The 25,458-nt window shown below is 30.2% G+C and overlaps 4 protein-coding genes across 23 annotated transcripts; 3 read left to right on the forward strand and 1 right to left on the reverse strand.

The window, feature by feature from the left end:
• Window positions 1–3,063: 3,063 nt before the first annotated feature.
• LOC110628851 (RPM1-interacting protein 4) lies at window positions 3,064–7,364 on the forward strand. 2 transcript variants are annotated; one of them, XM_021775669.2, is made up of 4 exons: window positions 3,064–3,446; window positions 6,049–6,624; window positions 6,792–6,983; window positions 7,069–7,364. In XM_021775669.2, the coding sequence occupies exons 1-4, from the start codon at window positions 3,441–3,443 to the stop codon at window positions 7,096–7,098; spliced, it is 804 nt and encodes a 267-aa protein (XP_021631361.1). In that variant the 5' UTR covers window positions 3,064–3,440; the 3' UTR covers window positions 7,099–7,364. The 2 variants fall into 2 exon arrangements, with proteins under 2 accessions (XP_021631361.1, XP_021631362.1); XM_021775670.2 differs by lacking the exon at window positions 3,064–3,446 and adding an exon at window positions 3,518–5,786.
• Window positions 7,365–8,895: 1,531 nt separating this feature from the next.
• On the forward strand, window positions 8,896–11,999 carry LOC110628758 (E3 ubiquitin-protein ligase RNF4). Of its 11 annotated transcripts, none has more exons than XR_002490114.2 (8): window positions 8,896–9,067; window positions 9,619–9,902; window positions 9,983–10,055; window positions 10,204–10,319; window positions 10,858–11,116; window positions 11,534–11,591; window positions 11,676–11,741; window positions 11,832–11,999. XR_002490114.2 is itself a non-coding variant. In XM_021775557.2 (6 exons), the coding sequence occupies exons 2-5, from the start codon at window positions 9,663–9,665 to the stop codon at window positions 11,089–11,091; spliced, it is 663 nt and encodes a 220-aa protein (XP_021631249.1). In that variant the 5' UTR covers window positions 8,896–9,067; window positions 9,619–9,662; the 3' UTR covers window positions 11,092–11,116; window positions 11,534–11,999. The 11 variants fall into 11 exon arrangements, 3 of the variants coding, with proteins under 3 accessions (XP_021631249.1, XP_021631251.1, XP_021631250.1); XR_002490115.2 differs by having other exon boundaries at window positions 11,837–11,999; XR_006348018.1 differs by having other exon boundaries at window positions 11,537–11,591.
• A 1,034-nt stretch (window positions 12,000–13,033) lies between these two features.
• Window positions 13,034–15,915, reverse strand: LOC110627917 (oleoyl-acyl carrier protein thioesterase 1, chloroplastic). 8 transcript variants are annotated; one of them, XR_006348022.1, is made up of 5 exons: window positions 15,795–15,912; window positions 15,473–15,667; window positions 14,869–14,958; window positions 13,691–13,778; window positions 13,034–13,591 (listed from the first exon to the last, which is right to left on the reverse strand). XR_006348022.1 is itself a non-coding variant. In XM_043948972.1 (4 exons), exons 1-4 carry the CDS (start codon window positions 15,801–15,803, stop codon window positions 13,758–13,760), a joined length of 315 nt encoding a protein of 104 aa, XP_043804907.1. In that variant the 5' UTR covers window positions 15,804–15,912; the 3' UTR covers window positions 13,034–13,757. The 8 variants fall into 8 exon arrangements, 2 of the variants coding, with proteins under 2 accessions (XP_043804907.1, XP_043804908.1); XR_006348021.1 differs by having other exon boundaries at window positions 13,691–14,958; window positions 15,473–15,655; window positions 15,795–15,915; XR_006348020.1 differs by having other exon boundaries at window positions 13,691–14,958.
• A 2,608-nt stretch (window positions 15,916–18,523) lies between these two features.
• Window positions 18,524–25,458, forward strand: LOC110627903 (membrane protein of ER body 2). 2 transcript variants are annotated; one of them, XM_021774289.2, is made up of 8 exons: window positions 18,524–18,815; window positions 20,637–20,960; window positions 22,297–22,356; window positions 23,013–23,150; window positions 23,379–23,474; window positions 23,596–23,769; window positions 24,254–24,315; window positions 24,811–25,458. In XM_021774289.2, exons 1-8 carry the CDS (start codon window positions 18,617–18,619, stop codon window positions 25,279–25,281), a joined length of 1,524 nt encoding a protein of 507 aa, XP_021629981.2. In that variant the 5' UTR covers window positions 18,524–18,616; the 3' UTR covers window positions 25,282–25,458. The 2 variants fall into 2 exon arrangements, with proteins under 2 accessions (XP_021629981.2, XP_043804540.1); XM_043948605.1 differs by having other exon boundaries at window positions 23,016–23,150.

A 25,458-nucleotide genomic window follows, 5' to 3' on the forward strand; every position in this document is an offset into this window, starting at 1 on the left:
ATTATAACCCAAATAACAAGCTCCCTATTTTTATAATTCAATTCAATGATAAAAAATTAAAAATTCACATATTATAACCCAAATAACAAATAGTTAGATTTTTTAACAATATCTAAATAATTAGATTAATAGTCTATAGATTCTAAAAAACTATTTCTATGTATCTTTGATGTGTTTATGCAGTATAAAAAAATGAAGTTAACATACCCGAAGAGATTTCAGTAAAAGAAGATGTTGCTGACGCCGATTGGGGAGAGGCACGAGTTGTCTCCAGTCGTCAGTGAAGTGGGGGAGAGAGGAACGAGTAGATGAGAGAGAGAAGGAGATATCGCTGACCGGAAGTAGGGGAGAGAGGCGTTGACTAGGAAGTGGGAGATATGGCCGACTGGAGAGAGAGAAGGAGATACTGGGGAGAGAGAAGATTTATCGTCTCTAGGGAGAGAAAGGAGATGTCGCCGGTGCCGACTGGGCTGCCGGCAGTGAAGTGGGGGAGAGGTGTCGATTGGAAATTATGGGAAGGGAAGGGGGGAGAGAGGCAGAAGCTCGAGTAAAATGAGAAAATGAATTAGGGATAAGGGAATTTAGGGTTAGTTTTGAAGTATAGCTAATCGGGTTCGGGTAACGGGTATTCGATCACCTAACCCCGAACCCTACCCGAATCCGAGACGGGTAAAATTTTTCAAATCCGAATCCGCCCAAATCCGTTTTGTAAATACCCAAATCCGTCCTAATAGGATTTGGGCGGATCGGGTACCCGCGAAAACCCACCCGCCTGCCATCCCTAATCCTGGAGAGACCTTTACACGTCACCAGCAAGCAAGATAATGTATAAAAGAGGAGGCCTTATTCAGTAATACAAAACCCTTGTAAAACCCTATTCTATTGGATCTCTTTTCATCAAAAAGTATTTAATTCCTTCATTTTAAATAAAAAATAATAATTTAAAAAATAAATAATTAATTAAATTATTGTGAAATTTTGATGTACACCTTCATCTTCAATATTTTTCCACTTGTTTCTCTAGTTTTCTCTCTCAAATTTTGCACATCCTTACACCATCAAACCTTTTACCCATCGTCTCTCTGTCGTACGTCCATAGTCAATCAATGCAGACTATTTTTTATGAAAAAAAATTTTAAAAAAAATAAAAATAAAAATATTGAGTTACAAAAAAATCATACAAAAAAATTTGAGCAAAAAGTCATGAGAGTAAATTAAATGAATTTAAATCGTAAAAATATGAATTGATAAATTAAATAAATTTAGTATATAAAAAATTTAAAAAACAAATTAAATGAATCTAAATTTTATTAAAAATAAATATAAAATATATAAAGGGGTAACGAACTTATTATATAAAAAATTCAAAGATAAATTAAAAGAATCTAAATTTTACTAAGAATAAATGTAAATCTTAAAATATATTGATGGACTAATAAAAAAATTAAAATTATAAAATAATTCCAGAATTCAAAAAAATTGAAAAAAATAAAAAAAATAAAAATATTTTTTTTCTAAAATATAATTAAAAGAAAAAAAAGAGTACACTTTTTAAATTAAAATGAAATAGAATACCAAATGGTTATTTATTATATTAATTAATTAATTAGTCCCACTGTAGTATCTAAGTAGGACCTTCAATCATTTTCAAATAATTAAGAGCCATCCTTGTTGTGATTTCACCTTCAAAGACAGTAATCACCAATAAAATCATTATTCAATATCCTATTATTATTTTTTAGAATATTTTATCACAAGATTTTACAAAACTCATAATTTAATCTTTAAATAATTTAATATTTAAAATTTCATTATAAAATAATTATACTATTAAAATTTAGTGTTAAAATAAACTAATTTAATTTTTAAATTGGATTTTTTTATTATAATTTACTTCATTTATTTTTTTAGTTTTTATATTTAAAATAATTTAATTTGATTAATGTGAATTAACTTCTTTAATTTATGATTAATTAAGGGTGAAGTTAACTGAAAAATAATTTCACTAGTAAAATAAAAATAAATTTAAATTGAAATATAAAATTTAATATTTTTAATTCTACTAAATAGTTTAAGAATAAATTTAACATTTTTTACTCATAAAAACAAATGTACAACGAAATAAATAAATTATTGATTTAATTTCTTTTAAAATTGTTAATATATTAGAATAAATAAAATTATTTTAAAATGGTTATCGGATTGATGAATAGTGAATACCTCACAAAATTTTAATTCATTAAAAATTTGGAAAGAATGAAAGATGAGCTTTCAATTGAATTCATCCAATTGGTAGATAAGAAAATTTATTGAATAATAATTTATAAAAAAAATTCCAGCTAAGACAAAGCAATTTGCTCATTTATTACAAGTGGACAGGTGTAATATAATATATTCCATGTGGGATTTTATTACCACAATTTCCCAACCTTCTCAATATTATGATTCAATTATAATTTAATAAATAATTATAAGTATTAAAATTATAATAATTAAATTATTATAATAAATGATATGCGATGGACTTCACCATTATGAATTTAAAAAAAAATCTAAATATTAGATTAAAGTGTTTATCATTAAAATTAAATATTAAATTGTAATTTTGTGAATTTTAAGTATTATATTATAAATTATTTTTTTAATTAAAAAATCAGTAATGAGTTTAAATTTACAAAATTGTGTGCAGTTATAAATTTTTAAGAAAATAATTTAGGAAAAGAAAAAGAAAGGTCAACAGAAATGTTTAGACAGAAGCAGACAAAGAAAATACCATTAACCATTGACAGAGACGCACGAGGCTTTAAGGTTAATGTGGTCAGCCGCCAGTAACAGTCACGCCGTTAACTCTAACCCCCCAACAGACGACTACAGAAAACAAATGATTCTTTACAAAAACTGCTATTACTAGAATATGAACTCATTTCTTCCACACCATGTTCACTTATTTCATTGGCTGGCTTACAAATTTCGGTAGTGGAAGCAATAGAAACTTCTCTGCCATTAGCACGAATCGTGATGAAGGAGAAGGGAAGATCGTATATATACGGAAACATACGGCGATATGCGAGAGCGAGAGAGACCCTTGAAACTGAGAAGAAACCGAGACTTTTCTTTTTTTACAGAGAGAGAGAGAGAGAGGGAGGAGGGAGAATGGTCAAACATCACCGGTGGATCCCGTCAATGGTTGATAAACCTCTCTATAAACAAGCTCTTTCTCTGTCAAAAAGTCTCTATGGACTCTCTCTAAAAACTTGCTCTCTCTCTATCTCTCTCACTCCGTTTGGGTAAAGGTCTCTCTTTCTCTTGCTGGGTCGTTGAAGGGTTCATTGTTGGAGCTTTGAGCTTCTTTTATTAGGGGAAAAGCTGAATTTTTGGTTCAAGCCTAAAAGATTGTTCTTTGCTTTCTGGGTTTCCTTTCAACTGTGGTGGAGAGAGAAATGGCAGTAAGTGTTGCGCCCCCCCCCCCCCCCCCTTTTTATTTCCTTTTCAAATTAGTAGTTATTTGTGCTTTTATGTTTCTTTGATTTGGGTTATTTTCATTGTTTGCTGTTTGGTTGCTTAATTTGCAGAAGAGAAAATGTAATATGTTCTTCTGGTTGTTCTGAACCAAAGACTGAATCATATTTAGTCTTTGTAGATTATGGTACTTTGTATTGCCTTGATTGGCAATGTTGTGTTTTATTATCAGCTGTTGATTGTTATATAGTTGGACTGGTTTTGTAGTAATCTGGGTTTGGTTCATTTGTCCTTTCATGGTTATGAATTCTAGGGATTAGAATTAGTACTGAAATTTTAACTGTGCACTTGATAATAAAAAGATTAGAACTTAGATGAATTCCCTTTTTATTGTAGGTGAAATAATATCTACACTAATTATTAGGTAAATTGGCAGTTTGTCTGTCTCAGCTTTTCTTGTTCTATTTAGCTTGCAAGGGAATCGTGTAATCTCTAAGTCAACATCAGTAACAAATGGTAGATGAAACATAATCATATCACCATAATTTGGGAAAGTATTACCAATTAAGTGCTTACTTGACATTAATCCTAATCTAAAATATTTTAACTGATGAGATGTGCTGAGTTCTGATTTAGTTTGTGACCATACCCGATTCACTTTCTGTGTTGGACCATATCTTAATTTAAAGGAATGTTCCCCCCTTGGGATCTTGATGCAATATGAGATATGCAGATTAGGAGCATATCATTGATCAATGAGATAAATGCCTTCTATGATTTTGAAGTTCAAGTTCACGTGAAACGTTATTGAACGTGTATGAACTTTTCTTGAACATTTGTGTCCAGATTTCCTTGTTTATGATAGAAATTAATCTTGACTTATCTGAAATGTCATTTTGTTGAAGTTTTATGCCAGATAATTGAACTGCCCTTTTTGTTTGCAGTTTTTAGTTGTCTAGTATATGCTATATTGTTGGAGGTTAAATGTGTTTTCCTTTGGGCATGTTGGGATTATCAGTTTATTTAATTGCAAATGTGCATGTAAGTTATTATTATTATTTTATTGCAAGATACACCTGTTCGGGTTTGTTGGCTATGGATCTTTTTCATAAATAGAACTGTTAAATTTGATAATTAGAAGTCTTGTATCTTCACCTTGGTGCATGGATGATGGATGTCTGAATTCTTCAAAGAGTACAACTTCTGTTGGTATTAAGGAGAAAACAAGCATGTGTTTTGTGTAATATCGTTTCATGCAACTAGGTTTGTCTCTTAATATATATTGTCAATAGCTAAGAGTAAGCCATTTCTTTGCTTTTCTCTTTTAACATAACTGAGCAGTCTAGCATGCTCCTTTACTTTTATTAGTACTCTTAAGTGGAGCTGAGGGCCTGTTTCATTTAGTGAAAAACAGAAGGAAGAAAATATGCCACAAAAGGGGTTTCTCTTGGAAAATTATGTATTTTACTTATTTTATGCCCTCTCTTCTTCGATAACAATGAAAGAATATGTAAAAGTACAGCAGAGCTTGTGTTGTTGTACCAGAGTTTGGGTGTTGAGCACAAGCATGGCCCTCGCTCTTGGTGCACTAACTAAGCCTATCTTATTTGGTAAAAGGATGATGCTTTGTTTTCAGGTGACAGTTGCTTGATTAGTATTCTCTGTGAATACCAGTTAAGGAAGTCTAGACGAACAAAATATGTACTCTGGTTAACACGCTTTTCATTGTCGTGTCTTAGTTAGTGAGCATTATTTGACAGTTCTCTTTTTGTATTTGTTGCATAAGGAACATCTAAAAAAAAATAGTATCTTGGCTTTCGGAAAATGGTATTGTTGTTGTCTTCCATTTTGCATTTTTCTATTTCTGGGTATTCTCTGGCCTTTTGGCAGAAGCTGACAAAGATTATATTATTGTTTTCCTCCTAAATTCTATGGATATGCTGCTGCTGTTATTTAATGATAGATGGTTATAGATAGTCTCTTACTCGTGTACATTCTACTTTTGTCTTTTCTGATGCTTGTAACTCCATTCTAGCCAAGTACCACATAAATTTTACTAGGTAAAATGTTACAGTCTATAAATGTGCTAGGAGAATTTATGAATTCCTGTTTCTCTCACCCATATTTTCCTCTGGAATGAGTTCATATAAAATTTCATTTTGTTAAGAAGATAATGGATAATGCTTGAGTATAATTTGAGTTGTTTTTATATCTGAGGCTTGTAGATCTAATTTTAATTCATTAGTTCAAACAGAACAAAAGGTGAATAATGTATTGCATCGTTGGAAAGTGGCCTTTATCATCTCGTGCTCTCTGAAAATAATAAGGTATATGGCAGTCATGGGGTTGCAATGCCTCCTCTCCCATTTTCAGATATTTGAAGCTACTTTAGATGTGTGGATCTTGCTATTGCTCCTGGTTTATTAGCATGCCTTGATCCAGCCTATCTTTAGCAATGAGATGTCTTTCTAACTTTGTGGACATGACTCTCTAATCCTGTTAGATGAACAGTTACATTTTCAATGATGGAAATGAGTTGTTTTCATGGATGGCATTCTGGTAGATGACAATCTCTGGTTATTTTTGCAGCAACATTCACACGTGCCGAAGTTTGGCAATTGGGAAAGTGAAGAGAATGTTCCTTACACAGCCTACTTTGAAAAGGCTCGAAAGGGTCGAGGTGAAGGGAAGATGATAAATCCAAATGATCCCCAAGAGAATCCTGATTTAGGCTCAGATTTTGCAGCTCCAGCTCAAGCTCCCCCTTCCAGAGGCAGAGTTGCATCAGAGGAAACAACAGGGCAGGGAGCTGTTAAGCGAGCACACATGCGTCAAAGGAGCAGGGAAGATGGTGAACTCAGACGGTTTGCTGACTCTCCAGCACGCCATGACAACATGAATCGGAGAGCTAGCAACGAGCCAGCAAACCAGCGTCATGGTGGCCGTGGAGTAATCCATGGTGAAAACCCCAGGAGGACTGGAAAAACAAGTGCACAAAGCATTGGTTCTGACAACAGCATGGAGCACTCTCCCGTGCATCATAAAGCGAGGATCTCAGGGAAAGGCAGCGGGGCTCCTTCTCCTGCATGGGAAGGGAAAGGTTCATATGAAAGTAGCCATGGTACTCCTGGAAGATCCCGATTGAAACCAAAAGGCGATGAAAGTGTAATTCTTCTCTCTTCTTCCCCGCAATTTTATAATTCCAGTATTCGGCTGATTACGTGTTGATCTATTAGTAATTGATTCCCCCTCCTGGCGGCCCCTTCCATCCCATTCTGGGGAAGAATAAAGCTTTACTAAAATTTATGTTTATTGCTTTTCTTGCATCACAGCCTGTTAAGGGTGCTGCTGTTCCGAAATTCGGTGAGTGGGATGAGAACAACCCTGCATCAGCTGATGGCTATACTCACATTTTCAACCAAGTGAGGGAGGAAAAGCATAGTGGGGCAGGCAAAGTTCCCGGCATGCCTACCGAGTCATCAATGGGCAACGATCGTAAGCGACCCCCGAGCAACAGCTCCAAGGTAAAGCCATCACTCTGTTTGTCACCAACTTCACTGGTTTGCATACTTGGGGATGATCTTACCATTTTCTTTTTCAAATTTTCAGAGTTGCTGCTTCCCATGGTGGAGAAAGTGATGGCTCTTGAGTGCACTGTTGAAAATTATGAGGTGTGTGGAACTTGTAAATACTTTGAAGGCTCTCTCTTCATGGAGAGTTACTTCTTTGAGTATATTCTCTCTATTTGTGTGGCTTTTTCCTTTTTTTAATGAGTATAAACAGTGGTTTGCTGGAAATGTAGTCTTGTCCCTTTATTATTATTATTATTTTCACTTCTTGATTGCTGTTAAGGACCAGATACAAATTCTTTAATTCTAATCAAGATATTTTATTTTCCATTTTCATCTCGCTCTTCTATTTATTTTTTAGATAAATAACCTCACAAGTGTGAAAAATAATTTTTTTTTAATAACTTATTTTTTTATTTAATTAAAAAAATATTTTTTATTAATTAAATTTTTTAAATGTCTTCTAAATATAAAAAATATATTTTTTAAAAAAAATATTTTCTCAACACCAAAAATTAGCAATATAATAAAGAAAACCAATCCCCCAAATTCAAAATCAAAAGTTGTATACCTAAATAGAGAATCAGACAGACCGATAATCTCCATCTTGAGGAATTCGATGGCTATTGATTGGGCTTCGTGTTCAACCCTACCTTCAAAATCAAATCAAAATATTATTATTATGGCCAATTTAAATTAAATACGAAATTTTTGTTTAATTACTCAAAAAATTAAATTGAACCTATTTAGAATTTGATGAAAATTTGAGGGATTATTTAAATTTTTGTCTTTTTTTGTTCGTAGAAAGCATGGTTGATCAGCTGATATTTTATTTTCCTTTTACAGGAAACAGGAGGAGAGGAAAATAAAACATGAAAAATAAAAATAAATTCTCGTTTTTCTTTATTTAAAGAGGAAAATAAAAAAAAAGAAAAAAAGGAAATAATCTTTTTGTTTTTCTTTATTTGTTGTCTCTCTATTTTGGATAGACAACGAAAGAAATTTGTTTTCCTATTTTGCTAAATATAAAAGGAAAAATAAAAAAAATTAAATTAAAAATAAAAAAGTATTAATTTCTATACAAAAGTAATTATTTAGCTGCTATGTTTAAATATGAGTTATATAATTATTTTTTCATTATATTTTATAAAATGTTAAAATTCAAGTAAATATCTGCATTTTGTATTGAGAATTAAATATTTTAATTTTAATTTTTTTATCAATTAAATTATATAATTTTATTTGAGAGTTAAATAAATCATGATATAATATAATATTATTTTTTAATAATATATAATATTTTTAAAAAATTAAAATTATTTTTATATAATTTTAAAAATTATTTGCTATTTATATATATTTTTATTTTTATATTAATTAAAATATTATTTTTTGGATATTTTAAATAAAAAAAAATTTCCTTATTAAAAATAATATTATATTATATTAATTTTTATTTAACGTTTAATAAAAATATATGAATTTAATTAATTAAAAAATTTAAAATATATTTATTTTATCATCGAGTGAAAATATAAGAATTTAATTAAATTTATTTTTAAAATTTAATTATAGCTCTTTATAAAATTTGAAATTAAAAAGTTAAATTTTATAAATTAAATATTAAATTCATGTAAAAATTAAGGTAATTAGAAAAATTAAAATAAAGATTAGAGTAATATTTTATATGAAAAGAAAATATTCACGTCTATTGGTCAAGACTCAAGACAAAACACGAGAGCAAGACGCTCCAAGAAAAGTCATTGGAGTAATGTTGACAAAGCACGCGCTCTAGATGCAAAGGATACACGTAACACCATACGAACGATGCCACGTGAACAAGAATCAGGACTCTTCTCACCGACCCGCTTTCACACTGAGACCCGAAAGCGTTACTTTTATTTTTCGTTTTGTACCCATCAGTCCTCTCTTCCTTCTCCTGTCTCTCCAAATTACTTCTCTGTTTAAAACCCTAGAATTTAATCTCTTCCTTCATCATCGAGTTTTATATTCATATGTTAATCGATTTGGTTTGCAAGGTATTCGATTGAAGGGTAGATTCTCTGCTTCCTATTTTCAGTTCTAATTTTTCAAATATCTGTTCAGTTAATCGGCGGAGTGGCCTTTCGATTTGACTTTTTTTTTTATACTAAAGAAAAAATTCAATAGTTTTTGTATCTTGGATGAAGTTTGTTGTAATTAATTTTGCTTGTTGTTGATTGGGCCTTAGTATTTGTCCTTTTTTTTCTTTTGCGTTGATGGAATCCATAGTTGAGTGATCGCTTGATTTGAATGTTAAGAATCCAGTATTTGAATTTTTACAAAAAAGAAAAAAAATTGAATTTCTTGATCATGAAATTTAAAGTGCATTTATAAGCAGAAAGCATTGAAGGTAGGAACTTTTAATGTAAATTGTAGTTCTGGGTTTAAAATATTATATTGTAAATGCTTGGTTCTGAATGTATACTGTTCCATTAATCTATTTTGGAATTCAGTTTAAACGCTTTAGAATCTTCAGGAAAATAATTTGGTGAATGCATTATATGATAAGCCATAATTTTCCCGTTTTCTTTTCATTACGCTTTTTTAGGTTTTTAAGGCTGGAAATATTGATAGCGAGATTGCACATAAAGAATGAGCACTCAGGCTCAGGGGGTGAGGGGCCCTACCTTAAGGGGGTACCGGAGGAGGAAGGCAATGCTTGACTTGAATTTGCTTCCAAATGAAAGCAGGGATCAGGAAGGAACTTCAACTCAGGATGTGCAATTTGGAGTGCCAACAAGCCAACAAGAGCAGCCTGTACCACCTACTACAATTGATGTTGAGGCTTTGGATGATGATGTTATTGAATCTTCCCCCAGAGCTTTTGCTGAAGTTTGCTTCCTGTCTCTCTCCTCTTCCCAGTAGTGTTTTTATTTTGAACGAAAACCTTTATTTGTTTAATTTCATGTTAGGCTAAGAGTAATGCCCAACGAAACAATACCCAAAGAACTCATGGAAGTACTGTTGTAGTTGATGTGGATTCAGGTATTATGATAATTCCTTCATTTTTCTATGTTCTATTTTATAGTAATCATATGGAGTGGACAATGCTTGTTTAGTAATATTGATTGGTAAATGATGTTTCTATGTTCTCTTGTTCTGTCAACTGAAGTGTGTACCATGCTTTTTCCAGGGCAAACAACTAGGTTGAATTATAATAACCATAACAAGCGCAGAAGAATTCTACCAAACCAAACAATTATCAGTTGTGAGCATTATGTAAATTTGGAAAGCAGTAGCAGCTCCATGGTAATACCTGAAAGCATTTGCTTAGGTTCTGCTTGTCAAGCTCATATTGGTTATTGTTTTCTCCTTCTTGTGTTTTATATCAGCATACTGTTGTTAAATATGTATCATTATGCTTAATGCTTTAAGGTGGACAATTGGCTTGAGTTAATTTAAGTTGTCCATCATACTTCAGGGGCTTTTTGTAACCTGCATATTGCAAATAAGATTTTAATTGGGAAAGTTAAATGCGGTTAAAACACAGCTGAAATTAAATGTGAGGTTAGTGTAGCTCTGATGGCTGTATGACTGGAACTTATCTGTTGACATGTCGCTGTCCCTCAACTTTTAGTATCTCAATATTTGCACTAGTGAAAGGGGATTATTTTGGGCGCCTGGATTTTGCTGCTGGAGGTCTAAATTTATCTTATTTGTTAATTTTATAATTAATTGCACTGGAGAAGGGAAGAATAGTGTATGACTAATGATTTGACGTGTTCATTTCACTTGTTTTAAGGAATGCTTTTAAAGGTGTGAGGCTTACTGTTATATTTTTGGGCAGAGAGAGAATGTACAGCCACCCCCCTCTCCTCAGCCTCCAAAGGAGCCAACCTTCAACTGTCCTATTTGCATGGGTCCATTTGTTGAGGAGACATCAACAAAATGTGGGCACATTTTCTGCAAGGCTTGCATTAAGGCTGCAATTAGAGTACAGGGAAAATGTCCTACATGTAGGAAAAAGGTTGCTGTTAAAGAACTTATTCGGGTGTTCCTTCCAGCAACCAACTGCTTGTGATGCTTATGGTCAATTTCTATTTTAGGTGAGTTTCTTTTTTAAACTTATAATTATTTATTTCCTGTGGTCATTTATTTGGTAGACAAAAAGTATCAGCCTGCAGATTGTGCAATATATTTGGCGTCAAAAATTTGTTATATCGGATGTCAATATGATAGTATATACATGCGCATGCACATGCCCATGCACGCAGACACTCACCTTAAGGAGGATTCCAAAATGAAAATTGCGAGCTTTAAAGTTTATTTGTGGGATAATGGTGGAATAATTAGACATAAGAATGAGGGTATGCTCAACTATAATGTCTATTTTTCTTTTCCTTTTAAAAAATGGTTATATCATGAAAAGTAACAAATGCGTTTTATGTGTGTTCTTCTACGAGTCCATGTATTATATCTCATTTATGTTCATCTCATAGTGATATTTAATTCATTTTCTGCAGCAGGGTTGATAGGAACAGCTTTGAGATAGAGAGATGCAACAATGGCTGTAGCATGTTGGTGGGTTTATTTTATTTAATTTTTTTTTCTTATACTCGAAACTTGGATTTCCTCTAACATGTGCGGTTCAAATTGATATGCCAGAAGGCAATAGTGGATTTTGTTTCGGGGTCAAATTTATTTCGAATGGTTGGTTAGCTAATTTATCAGGTCAGATAACAGAAATCCTATGAAATTGAAAGTTTGTAGTTTATTTAATTTTATAATCCTATTCATGATGATTAATATAAACATTTTCAGGACAGGTAGGGTAGATTAAGTATGAAGTGACATTAGGACTTGATCTGGTCACACAGGTAATAGGTTCATGTATGATAATCATGTAAGTGGAATAAGGACTTTAAGTCCTTGAATTATTACGTTGCGCAAATACTTTTATCTTTTAGAGGAGAATTTTTTGTTTTGGCCCTTAAATTATGTTAAAATAATACATGTTTTTTTTTTTTAAAAAAAAAAATTTAAAACTTAATAGCTTGTCTATATTGTGTCATGATTTGGAGATTGACAATAATTGTATCATTTTTTGAAAGTCTTTTTCTCATTAATCAAAAAAATATTGAGAGATTAAAACGTTAATTTCAAAAATAGGAAAGATGAAAATATCCTTTAAGGGGCAGCCGAAGAGTTTCAAGTATCTAAATATGAAGTATATTTAGAGCCTGTTTGCCATTGAGTTTCAGGGATAGAAAAGTGTTAGATTTTTTTCAGAAAAAACACCCTTTTATAAGTGGTTGAAAAAAACTGTTTGGAAAAAATTGTTTTGTTATTTTAGTGATTTTATAATTAACTTATGTTAAAAATAAATTGTTTATAAGATATTTTTTAAATAATATTTTAAAGAAAGTGTTTTTCACAACAAATCGAACAATAATAATAATGCCAAAGAGGCTCTTATTTGCATCCAATGTGTATTTTGGCTTATATAATCTCAGTTACTGTTTTGCTTGAAGAATTTTTGGTTAGGCCAGTCCAGATTTTTGCAGTGGTCAGTAGGCTTCAAACCGAAGAATTCTTTAATATATCAAATCAAGATTTAATATCACATAACATGAGCAGTGACCTGTCAGCATATCAAAACATTGAGGGTAGATTCATTAGTTGTATGCGTCCACCATATATCCAAAGGGATGAATCGTTATAATGTTCCAGGCTCTTCATGAAGCCCAACATTGTTATGTTTTTTAGCAGTCTAGCGAGGAAGCTGGGTTGCTCTTATTTTGCGATCTCCTGCAAAAACATCTTCCTATTAAGCTCAATGAGTTCCTTTTTCCTCTGTTTCTGACCCACCCAGAATTGACAACACTTGTGTTGATCTGCATAGTCTCAAACAAGTCACCGTCTGCACTTGTATCGTGTCATATCTTACTACACGCATGAAAACTATTAGTTCATTTCAATTACATTTTTGCTCATACAACTAATAAGAAAAGTCTAATAGTTAGTTGAACTTTCAAGAATCTGCTCTAAATACTAAACAGAAGCAGAAAAATTTCTCAGTCCAAACAATGTTTCTGAACAAAATCTCTAGCCTAACACCACAAATTCAGAACATTACTTGGTAGTTACAGAAACAAAAAAGAGAAACCAGCAATGGACTCCTCTCAGAAACAGGCATAGGAGCAAACAAGTACAGATATGTACTGCTTATCTTGCGGGTTTCTTTCTCCACTCAGTGCGGCCGTGGTTTATTTCAAGCCTATCACTTGACAAACTGAGCAGATGTAAAAAGCTTCGCCAGTCGTGGTCGGCAGTGGTTGCAGTGGCAGTGGTTGACATTCCCTTATACAACCCAAAGTGATTGTTTAGCAGTTCGTGGGTGTCAATGATTTCTTGAGGCATGCTCTGTCATGAAGAGACATGAACATGTAAGACCAAGAAGTGATGGTGAAGAAAAACATAGAAATCATTCAAGAATACTTTCAATTCCCATCCTCCAACACCCATCCAATGTAAGTGACATTATTAACATGTTGATTCATATCCAAATCTGCTATTCTTGGCTGCAGATTCAAAATCATGCTTACAAGTCAGGATAAAATGATAAAACTGAATGAACCTTAATAAATTGGAATGAAAATTGTGATGAACACATAGCTTACCACAAGTCCTAATTTGGAATATTAAGCAGGATCTTCTAGTTCTGAAATCTTTTTCAAGCTGCGATTATTATCCTCTGGAAACGCTAATCTGTGAACACCGCCAATCAATCAAAATGAGACAGAATGCAGTCAATTATCCACATATTCTATACAATCATGGCAATCTCCTGGAAAATTGCAGCTTTCCTCCTGTTAGCTTGATTGTATACAATATACACCATCTTAGATATTCAAGCAAATATGTGGCAGGAATAATAAAAGGAAATTGAAAAGAAAAAGAAGAAGACGACGACGACGACGAAGAAGAAGAGGGGCTCACAAGCGATATGGATACCATCTCTTGCACATACATCAAATATTCTGAATCAGATACAATCCATGCAAAATGAAATTCATTAGGATACTTGACAAATCAATGATTTGGTTGTGCTTCCAAGTTGCTTGAGATTTCCCACAACAAAAACATTTCATTTCTTAGATGAGAACAAAAATTAGAATTAGAACATCATCATCCAATTGCAAATGTTCAATTTTGCAATACAAGTGAAGAAAGAGTGGAGCTGGGGACAGTAGAGCAAAATACTACAGCTCAGGAACTTCGTAACCTCGCACTCTCCTTCCAAATTTTATGTTGTAACTTCATGGTCTCAAATTATTCCAAATGCTAATGCATCTAAGATGTTTCTTCATGGTGTCAAATCGAGCCTAAAACTTCTCTGCTAGGGGTGTTTAAAAGATCAGTAGAAAAACATGTTATGAGAAAATATCCAAAAGAACTAAATTTACGTGATTAAATTCCCTCTCAACTCACCCTTGATCCAGCCATCTCTCTAAAAATATGCAGATGGAATTTATCCACACTATTGAAAACCTAATTCAGTAAATATATAGCCTTCTAGTTGCCAATTATGAATTACCACGTAGAAACATGAGAGAACAAACAGTGATTGTTTAGGCCTCTAGAAATGAAACGGTGCCTCTGGGGCAGTAAATCATGTATTCATCTCGGACAGCGATTGTAGAAACATGAGAGAACAAACAGTGATTGTTTGACATATGCATATTTTAACGGCCAACGGAACTATAAACCCAGAACTTTCACAAACATCATTGATGTGAGCTAATAAAACCCACCAGGCAAGGTATTTGTATATTTCAATGTGCATGCGAGCAGTTACCCATATGAGATGCAACTTCCTCATTGCGAGGGTTGCGGCAAATCCATCAATAGAAAATCCGACACTCTGAGCATGATTGCAACCAACCTCCTATAGACCATATTTCCCAAGGAGACATCAAAATATTAGAAAAACACATGATGAACAAGGAGTTTCATCGAGTCAATTGATATTAACATAATGTCATTATTAGCAAAATCAAAGCAATCCGATACCAAACCTTGTATAATGCTCAAGAGTAGCTTAGCCAAATGAAATCCAGTCATTTAAAAGTAATTAACCGTAATGAGAAAAGAAGGTGATGGATAGGTAAGAGGCATTCTACGGTTGTTAAGCAAAGTTATGCACCATCACAAATTTGCTGATAATTATCAAATATCATATCTTTACACGTGCAAGTGTGAGAAAATGGCAAAAGAATACATACCCAGATGCCAAAAAAATCTCAGAATTTTCCAACAAATTCTAGAAATAAATCGAATAGATAACCAATGCAAAAACAAAGAAATAAAAATGAAAGAGGTCAACGAACACTCCCTTAAAATTCCCCAGAGTCCAAACAAGCAATGACTTGAATGAAAGAAATGAAAAATCAGAAACTTACCTGCAAAAAGTTTGCAATGGTCTCAACAGTTGCTGTTTTATTAATCCCAACCTCATAACTTCTGACGATAAACCTCTCCTTATAAGACAAACCATCCTCCGTCAAGTTCCCCAAGCGGAGCCTGTTGGCCAAGCTCTCAGACATAGAATTGACGCAGGTGGTCGCTGCCTCAGACACAACAGCCTGAAGGGAGGTCTTAGAATTAGAGACAGCGGATGAGAAAACAAGAGCATTAGGGCGGCGAGTGAAATGAGGCCTGTTATAGTAATGGCTAAGAAATCTGCACTAGGGCTTGGATTTGGTCAGTGGACTTGAAGGTTACCTTCAACATCTCCGACCAAGCTCAGCCGCAGACCAGTTCCCTTCGTTTGTCTTTACGTGTCTTTTTTTCTTTTTTGGTCTGAGTTTGTGTCTTAAATCGAAGGAGACGGACCTGTCCGTCTCTCACTATTAGTGACTTGTTTGTTTGCGTGTATTTTTGTTTTAAAGGGGATTGGCTTTGTCGATGGAATCGAGGGAGGGAATGAAAATCCCATTCGATTCAGTTGAAGTTACGAGATTGCCCTCTCCCATGTCTGGATTGGATTTAATAGACACAGTTGTTGGCTGCTTAGGACAAGTTGTTACAAGGTCTATCTCGTAAATTTTATTTTACCGTTGAAGATGCTGTATTATAATATCATGTTAAATATGGTGTGATATTATAACGTTATTTTTTTTTAAATTTATAATATAATTTAAAATTTATATTTTTTTTATTTTTTTTAATTTATAATATAATTTAAAATTTATATATATTTTCAATTAATTTTTTTATTCTCATAATTTATTATATTTTTAATTTATTTTATATTTTTATAATTATTGAAATTTAATTTAAATTAATATATTCTTAATTATAAATAATATTTATAATAAATTAATTTATTTATAATATATTATATAGAATAATATAAATAAATTAATTTATTTATAATAAATAAATTAATATATTTTTATAATTAATATATTTTTATTTGTTTATTTATAAAATAATTAAATATTTAAATATTAGATGAAAATATAAAATATATAAATATTTTGAATGAAATATATAAATAAAATTAAAGTAAAATAAATAATATAATATTAGAGAAAAAATGAAGAATATAAATAGAATTTTTTTTTTAATATTAAAAATGATGTAAAAGATCGGAGATGATGCAAAAGCATAAAAATAGTACAAAACATATGATGTATAGGGTTGGAGATGGGCTAAATCATCGGGGAATGCAGTGCTGTCGGCTTCAGTTCAGATTCAGGTCAAAATTGTCAATTCAACTGATTTTACAGTTTCAAAGATTTAAGTTCAATATAAATTTGTTTTGAAGTGATTTGAATTGAATTTAAATATTTTAAAATTACAATTACAATTGCAAGTAATATCTTACAGAGAATTATTATTGAATCCTATCTAATTTCAGCTTAAATTTCAATATTTTTGACAGATTCAGAATTTTGAGATAAAAAATTTTTAAAAAAATAAAATATTTTATAAATGAATTTTAAATACATTTTGTGTTAAAAAAAATTAATTTTTAAATAAAAATTATTTTTCGGCCACAAAATGAATATATTTCGGTATTTAAGATGATTTTTCTAATTCGCCTATAAAATATTTTCGATTCGAAAAAAAAAAAAAACTATCCATTTAGGTTTTAAGGTGAGATTGCTGTATATATTAATGCCCTTTGTTTTCTTCGCTCAATAACTTTCAAATTCTAAAGATTTAGACTTTGGTTTTAAAGATTTAAAAGTGGTTGATACAAGTTCTTGAAATTAAGATTTAAAAGTGGTTTTAAAGATATAAAATATTTTAGATTTTAAAAAATCTTATTAAAACCACTCTAATCTCGACAAAAAAAAAATATTAAGACTTTTTATTTTTCTTAAAAAACCTTTTATTTCTAAAATTGCAACTAAATAATAAAATATAAGTTACTTTATTTGGAAAATAAATTTCTTTTTCAAAAAAATTTTCTACGTACTCATTATTTTAGGAAAAATATTAACACTTTTTATTTAAAATTGCAACTAAATAATATAATATAAGTTATTTTTAAAAAAAAATTTAAGATATTTTTTTTGTACACTTCATTTTATACAAAAGAAATAAAATTAACTCTAATGAAATATTCATTTGTTTCATAGAAAATATTTTTTAGAAAAATAAAACTCTGTAATAAGATTAAAGATGAATTCATATATCTAATAGTTTGTTACTGTATATATAAAAAAAATTAAAAAAATAATTTTTATAAATTCACTTATAAATAACTTTTGCGAATGAAAAAAAGCTATATATTTCTTTTTATTGTGTTACATTATATAGAATAGCTAAATTATATAATATAATTATTTTTAATAATAAAATTTAATTATTATTTGAAAGATATATAGTTAAAAGATTTTTTATTAATTAAATTGCAGTTTGAAATTTAGGCCCCCCAACATTAATTTCTGCGTCGGCCTTGCATATCATATACTCATCCATTTCATCTCCAGCCTCATGAACACAGCAAAGCAAACCTATTTTACAGCTGAAAAACACCCAATAATTCCTTCCTCCACAGGAGGCTTAAGCCAATAGCTGCTAAGTGACGGGTCCATCGCTGTCAGAAGAAGACGAAGCAAGAGAATGCCATTAATGGCTCTCAGATGCACATGGCTTCATGCTGGGATCAAGGTCAAACCTTCATTGTTTTTCTACATGTTTTTTTTTTGCCGCTTTTGAACCGAGAGACTAAAGAACAATAAAAACAAGAGATTTTACAAGTGTTGAATTGAAAAATTATATAAAAGTTGACTAGTGAGATGTGGGAAATAATATATATTTCTTTGATTCTCTCTAACTCTGACAAAAAATAAAAGAAAAATTTATTGCACGTTCACACCTCACGGGGACACGTTTACAGACATGTAATGTATTTTATTACATGTTTTGAGCTATAATATGTCCTTTCCTGATTTCATGGACAGCAATTAATAGGTTTGTTCTTGGTCATTTACTCTTCATTTCCCATCTCAACTGCTCATTTCTTTAGACTCAGGTACGTGGACTCGGCTTTTCTAGGAGAAGGTCAGCCAGTTGCGAGAGAAAGGCAGATGGATCTGGAGGAGCAAAGGAAACAGCCACAGGAGGAGGAGGAGTTGGAGGTGGGTTTACGAGGAAGGCCGTCTCGCCGTCCTAGCGGCCAGAAAACCCCCACCTTCACCACCACTGCACCATCCAGTGGAGTCTACTCTTCTTCCCAACGTCAAGAACTTGAGCCAGAAAATGGGATTTTCTTTAACAAGGTTGAAGGTAAGTATATGAAGAAAGCTATATATGTATAAACGAGAAACACCATTTCTTTTTTTAAAGAATGCTGAGTTAGGGTTTTTAAAATGGAAGTGATACTATCAATTTTCATTTCAAATATATAAAATTAACATATTTTGATTTTATATGAAATTTAATATTTTATAGCGATAACTATGAGACGTTACAATATATTTTAACTAATTAAAATATTCTTTTAATTTTAAAATTATATTAAAATATTTTTATATTTTTATTTTGTGAATTAAAAAATGAATCTATTAATTTTTCCATTGATCTATTATTTAAAATTGAAAACTGTATCCAATACTTTATCCTGATTAACTAGAATGCTCTTTAATTTTAGAATTATATTAAAATATTTTTATATTTTTAATTTATTAACTAAAAAATACATATCATTAATTTTTTTTTATTTTTATTTTTAATTTATCAGTCTCATCAATTATTTACACTATCAAAACTCTATTATTAATTATAAATTTCTATTTTTTTTAGATAAATGTAAAAGAAAATGCAAGATAATATAAAGACAAATTAAAAAGGGTAAGCGGTGAATTTTATTTAACAAAGTAGGGTAATTGGGAGTAAAATATTTTTTGAAAATAAGTCCAATTAATATCCTATATTTTTATTTAAGAATCAGCGAAGTCCAATGTAATTTTTTTTATCAATTCAGTCCATATACTTTTATTTAAGGGGTAAATGAATTTTGACTTGATATAATATTTTTTTAATTTGAACTTAATATTTTAATTAACATGAAAATGTTTAAAAAATACATAGAGATAGTAAATAATCTTAAAAATTATAAAAATAAATTCTATTAATCAAAATAATATTTTAATATTAAAAAAATATTATTATTCTATGGCTGGATTTATTTTGTAAATAAAAATATATGGACTTAATTGATAAAAAAATTAAATTTATATTATTTTTGAATAAAAATATAAGGATTTAATCGGATTAATATTTTTTTTATTTTTGAGTAATAATTTAAAGATAAAATGGATAAAAATTAATAAGTATTATTTTTAGTTGATATAATAAAAATATAAAGACATTTTAATATGATTCTAAAATTATATAAATATTTTATTTATTTAAAATAAATTTAATGGTAAAAATAAATAGAAATTACAAAGGTAATTTTTAGTTAACAGAATAAAAATATAAGAATATTTTAATATAATTTTAAAATTATATAAATATTTTAATTAATTAGAGTAAATTATAAATATGACGGTAACTATTCCTATTTTATAATATTAAAAGTAAATTAGAAGGTAAAAAAAATAGATAAAAATAATATTAGTATTTTTATGATAAGTATGACAAATGAGCAACAAATTTATTCAATTTATTCATTCTTAAATTAAAATTATAAAGATTAAATAAGTCATAATATAAGTTTAGAATGCAGCCTTAACTAATTTTTTTGGATATTTTTATTTATTATTATAAAAAATTCTTATATACAGTCGAATATGTATATACTCGATTAATAAAAAATAAAATTAATTAAAATTACTCTATTAAAGAATTTTATTGACCGGATACACGTAAACCCGGTGAAGGAATCAAGTAGGGCCTCTAACAAGTCTCAACAATCATCAAGAAAACAAAAAAACTTTAGCATTTAGTCCCTTATTTTATTTTATTTTATTTTTAGTCCCTTTCACCATCTAGTCTAATGAACACAAGATTTCATCTTCATTCATGGTTTGCAGTATTTTGACCTTTAATTTTACACGTCAGATGAATCTCATCTCTTCATAATTGTGTGCATGCATGGTTCAGGCACTGAATCTATTAATGGATTCTCCGACGATTCAAAAGATGTCAACGACGACGTTGCTCCAATTTCTGAGTCTACAAGCTTACTGGCTGAGTCGAGCCTTCCAGTATCCGACAATGGGACAGGATATGAAAGTACTACCGTAAGAAAAGAAAGTAGACAGGAATTATATCTGGACGAGGTTTATAAGAAGCCAGTTACACACGAATTCTACTGTCCTCACTGCCATTCTTGCATCACGAAAGTTGTTATTCGCGAAATCGATTCTGCACACAGAGTTGGTTTATTGAGATGCACATCATGCTTCAGTTTTCTCACTCTCGCAGGTACTTATTTTAGAGATTATACAACAATATTATAATAATGATTAATACTAAGGCAATAGTTTGACAATTAAAATTATTGAAAAGAAATTAACTTTTAATAAAATTATTATTTTAAGTAATTTTTTATTGATAAGAAAACAAATAAATGAGTGAAAAATTATTATTAACTCTAAATTTTTAAAAAATTTATTAATTCATTCCAATTTAAAAATTATACCATTAATATTTATATTTTTAATTCATATAATTTTAAATATATATATTATTTAGTATCCATTAAATGGCCAATAAAATTTTTAAAATTATTTAAGTGTGTTTAAATAATTTTTCGGAGAAAAAATTATTATTAAATTCTTAAATTTTTAAAAAATTTATTAGTTCATTCTATTTAAAAATTATATCATTAAACTATATTAAATATTTATATTTTATAATTCATATAATTTTAAATATTCATATTATTTAATATCTATAAATTTAAATATTCATATTTTTTTTTATCAAAATCTAAATAAATTTATTAATAATTTTTTAATAAATTATTAAATAATTTAATTTTATAAAATATAGAGATATTTCTACTAATATAATTTTAATATAAAAATGAACTATTGAATTTTTAAAAACTCAAAAACTTGATAATCATTCTCATCTAAATAAAATCACAATATACGCTGAATATTATTTTTATAACAATAAATTATTTTATTTTATTTTAATCTAAAAAATTTACTTTTAATTTTGATATTTCAACTTCATATATATTAATATTTTTTCTTTTCAAAAATATTTATAAGCTAAATTATTCATGTTTATTTTTTATGATCACTTTTTAATAATAATAATAATTAATAATATTTATTTTTATTTACTTTTATTTATGCGATTGCAATTATATATTAAATTATTTAAATTTATAAAAAATAAATTTTAAATTTAAAAAAATTACAATGAATAATATTAAATCATTTAATATTTTGCATAAATTATTTAAATATAAAAAAATAAATCTATAAAAAAATGAGTTTAATAAGTTATGAGTTGAATTAATTTTATTTAAAAAATAAATCATAAATATAGATAAAATTAATTAGGATTTATGTGAATGATTGGTTAAACTATTTAAATTAAAAAAAATTCATTCGAACTTGTAAAATTTTATAAATGTAATTTTTTCCGAGTACTTTGACACTCAACTTAAAAATTTTATTTTTATTATTTATATTAATAAAAAATTTTTAAAATAAATAAATTTAAAGAGTTTGCTCTATAAATTGACTCCTGATTTAAAATTTTCGATCCGTCGCTCCTTGAATCTTTCTTTTGTACTCAACAGGTGAATGGCTCTTGAGTAATTTTGCACCCAAGGGGGAGGGAGTTGGGAAGCAAGACCCAGGTAATGTTTCTTCAGTAATCTTTATATGACTGTGTCAGAAATGCTTCATGTTGAAATAGGAAAGGAACATTAAAAAAATATTTACTTGCATACACATATGAACAGACATTTGTCCCTACTTATACAGTAGAACTGACATTGTCCAGGCAGATCCCCTAGTAGATATTGTCCTCCAAAGTTCAAACTCAGCTACAGTTGAAAAAAAAAAAATGGAGACATAACAGTACTGTTAAGAGTAGAACCCACATACCAATTATTTGCTTAGACCGACATATGAGCGTGGAACCCATTATGATTTTATATTACGAGTGCTTATCGACTCGGTTTATGTAAGTTTTCGCCGCAATTTGGTATCTTATTCGACATCACTTCACTTGGACATGCATTGAGCATTGAATTCCAACAGCATAGCTGGAAAATTTTGAATTATTGATCATGTCTGGAGCTTGCTTTTTCCAGTGAGTGATATTTGATTCTTTTGTAGATCATTCATGGCTACATGTCTTAGGAGTTAGGAAGCAAATACAATCTTGCTTCTACATAGTCCACACTGTTCAGAGTTTTTCTTCTGATATTATATGAAGTGCTTCTCTGGAGCTTGCTTTCTCTTTCTGAAATATCAATTTAAGTGAAGCTGATATACTCTTCTGATACAGCAGAAACTAATGTTCCACAAGATCTACCAGATGACTCGTTGATACAAACAACTTCGGTTGTGGATTCTCCAGCAACACAAATTGTTTCATCACCTGCTGAAATGGTTAAACAGAATCAGAATCTTGGATTCTCTCTTGGTACTTTTTTTTTTCTTTTATTAATCGGATAACCTTCTACTACAGTTATTATCATCATCATAGTGTTGGTGCACTGTTCCACTATCATTCTCAAAATGATTGACATGATCATCTGCTGAAATTTCTTATTCTTCTGATTTCAGTTAAGCAATAATTTTATAAAATATTTTGATGTGATCATTTTATTCTCTTAATTAGTACAATTAGTCGCGTATATTGATTATGCAGATGAGAAGCACTCACAAAAGGAGCCAGAACCTGATGAAAGACCTGAAATTCAAGCCGACATTAAAGGTAAACTTACAACACAGAAGACTGATGAAGGTATGCATGCAATTTTCTGTTATAATCCTTTCTCTAAGCATTGGCATAATACCTTGTAATTGAATATTATTTCTATGAGTAACTGAAAGATGATCTAGTTTACTGCTTGGTGAATAAGCAGCAGCAGTAGAAACCATACCAAGCACAGCAATCATTATTTTTGATGATGGACAGACACAAGCAAGAGATGAGACAAAGTTGGAAATCCTGAAAAGCATTGTATATGGCGGTTTGATGGAATCAATTACAAGCTTAGGTGTTGTGACATCTGCTGCAAGTGCTGATGCTGCCACATGTAAGTTCAAAACTATACTCTTCTGGAAATGTTTATTAAAGATTGCATTTTGTTTCATTTATTCATCCTTCTTTTCATTAATTATCAGGTAATTAGCAAATAGTTAATATATATTTCTCACTAGACTAAAGTGATCCTGAAGAAAATTGAAAATGGTCATCTATGTGGGTCATTCAATTCTATGTCATGGAGAAAATCTCTCGATCAAACCCGTTACTTCCATTTGATTTCTTTACTTAGACAATAAGAGGCAAAAATTATCCGAACCTCATTGTTATATTTAAGTTTAAGTCAGTGAGAATAATGTTCTACGACTAATAATTCATTCTTTCAATACAATCCATTTACTATCTATTATTTAATTATCGAATGCTTTGTACTATAATAAGTAAAAAGTCGAATATCTTAACAATTCCCCCGGATTTAAAGATAGTAATTGTTCATCCTGCATGGTTTAATTAGGTATTTTCTTGTCATATTGCAGTGAACATTCTAGCTTTGGCATTGGCAAATCTCGTTAGTGGACTCTTCATCATTGGACACAATGTGAGTAATTTTCCCTGTCAATACAGTTCATTACACATTCTTAAATAACAACAACGGTATATCTATGTCAGTCGTCAATTTTTCATGAGAAAATTGTTATTAGGTCTCTGAATTTTTTTAAGAAGTTCATTAGTCTATTTATATTTCAAAATCACTCTTTTAAAAAAATTAAACCCTTTAGTCTTTTAATAAAAAAATATTAATCAACTTGTTTTAACGTCGGAGAGAAAAACTTAATAATAAGAATATTTACATTTTAATTGCGAGATTTTAAAATAAAAATAAATTAATAAATTTTTTAGAAACTCAAGTAGCTTACTATAATTCTCCCTTTTACATAATGACTGCTTCATGGGTGAGTATTTTTGCTCTTCTCATTATAGACGTAGCTTCTGAAAATCAAATGGTACGTCAATTAATACTCTAAACCTCAAGATTCTTTTGACAAGAAACTTGAGAAGTTGTTGCATTTTTAACTTACACTTGATCCCACAGCTTAGGGAACTGAAAAATGAACAACCTGGAGGAGTTCCCTCAGATCAGACAAATGAACGAGAAGAACGTTACGAGGAACTACTAGGGAAGAGACAGAACTTCATTCTTCATGCCACAATTGTCCTATTATCATTCATTGTCTTTGGATTAGTACCTCCTGTAGTTTATGGCTTCTCATTCCATAAAAGTGACAACAAGGATTACAAGCTGGCAGCAGTAGCAGCAGCTTCTCTTTTGTGCATTACTTTACTTGCCATTGGCAAGGCTTATGTCCAGAAGCCACCGAAGAACTACTTAATCACTGTACTGAAGTATGCTGTTATTGGAGTTATGGCTTCAGGAGTTTCATACGTGGCAGGTGACCTGGTGAAAAAGATCATTGAAAAGTCTGGATTTTTCCAGTCAGATGTAGCTGTCACTGCACCTCTTGCTGGGATGAAATCGGATACACTTGAATGGGCATCTTATTGATTTCAACTTATTTTAGTTTGTGATTTGGATTTGTTTAAATTTATATTCTTTGCTTTTGGAAAGCCTGAATCAAAGGTTGTGCTGTTGTTACTGTTTGCTATAAATATTGTTTAATAATCAATTTGGAACACCACCAAGAACTCCCACTCATATTTGAGAGTACTTTTCACATTCAAA

The sequence above is a fragment of the Manihot esculenta genome, chromosome 12, assembly GCF_001659605.2.
Source record: "Manihot esculenta cultivar AM560-2 chromosome 12, M.esculenta_v8, whole genome shotgun sequence".
Classification (NCBI taxonomy): Eukaryota; Viridiplantae; Streptophyta; class Magnoliopsida; order Malpighiales; family Euphorbiaceae; genus Manihot; species Manihot esculenta.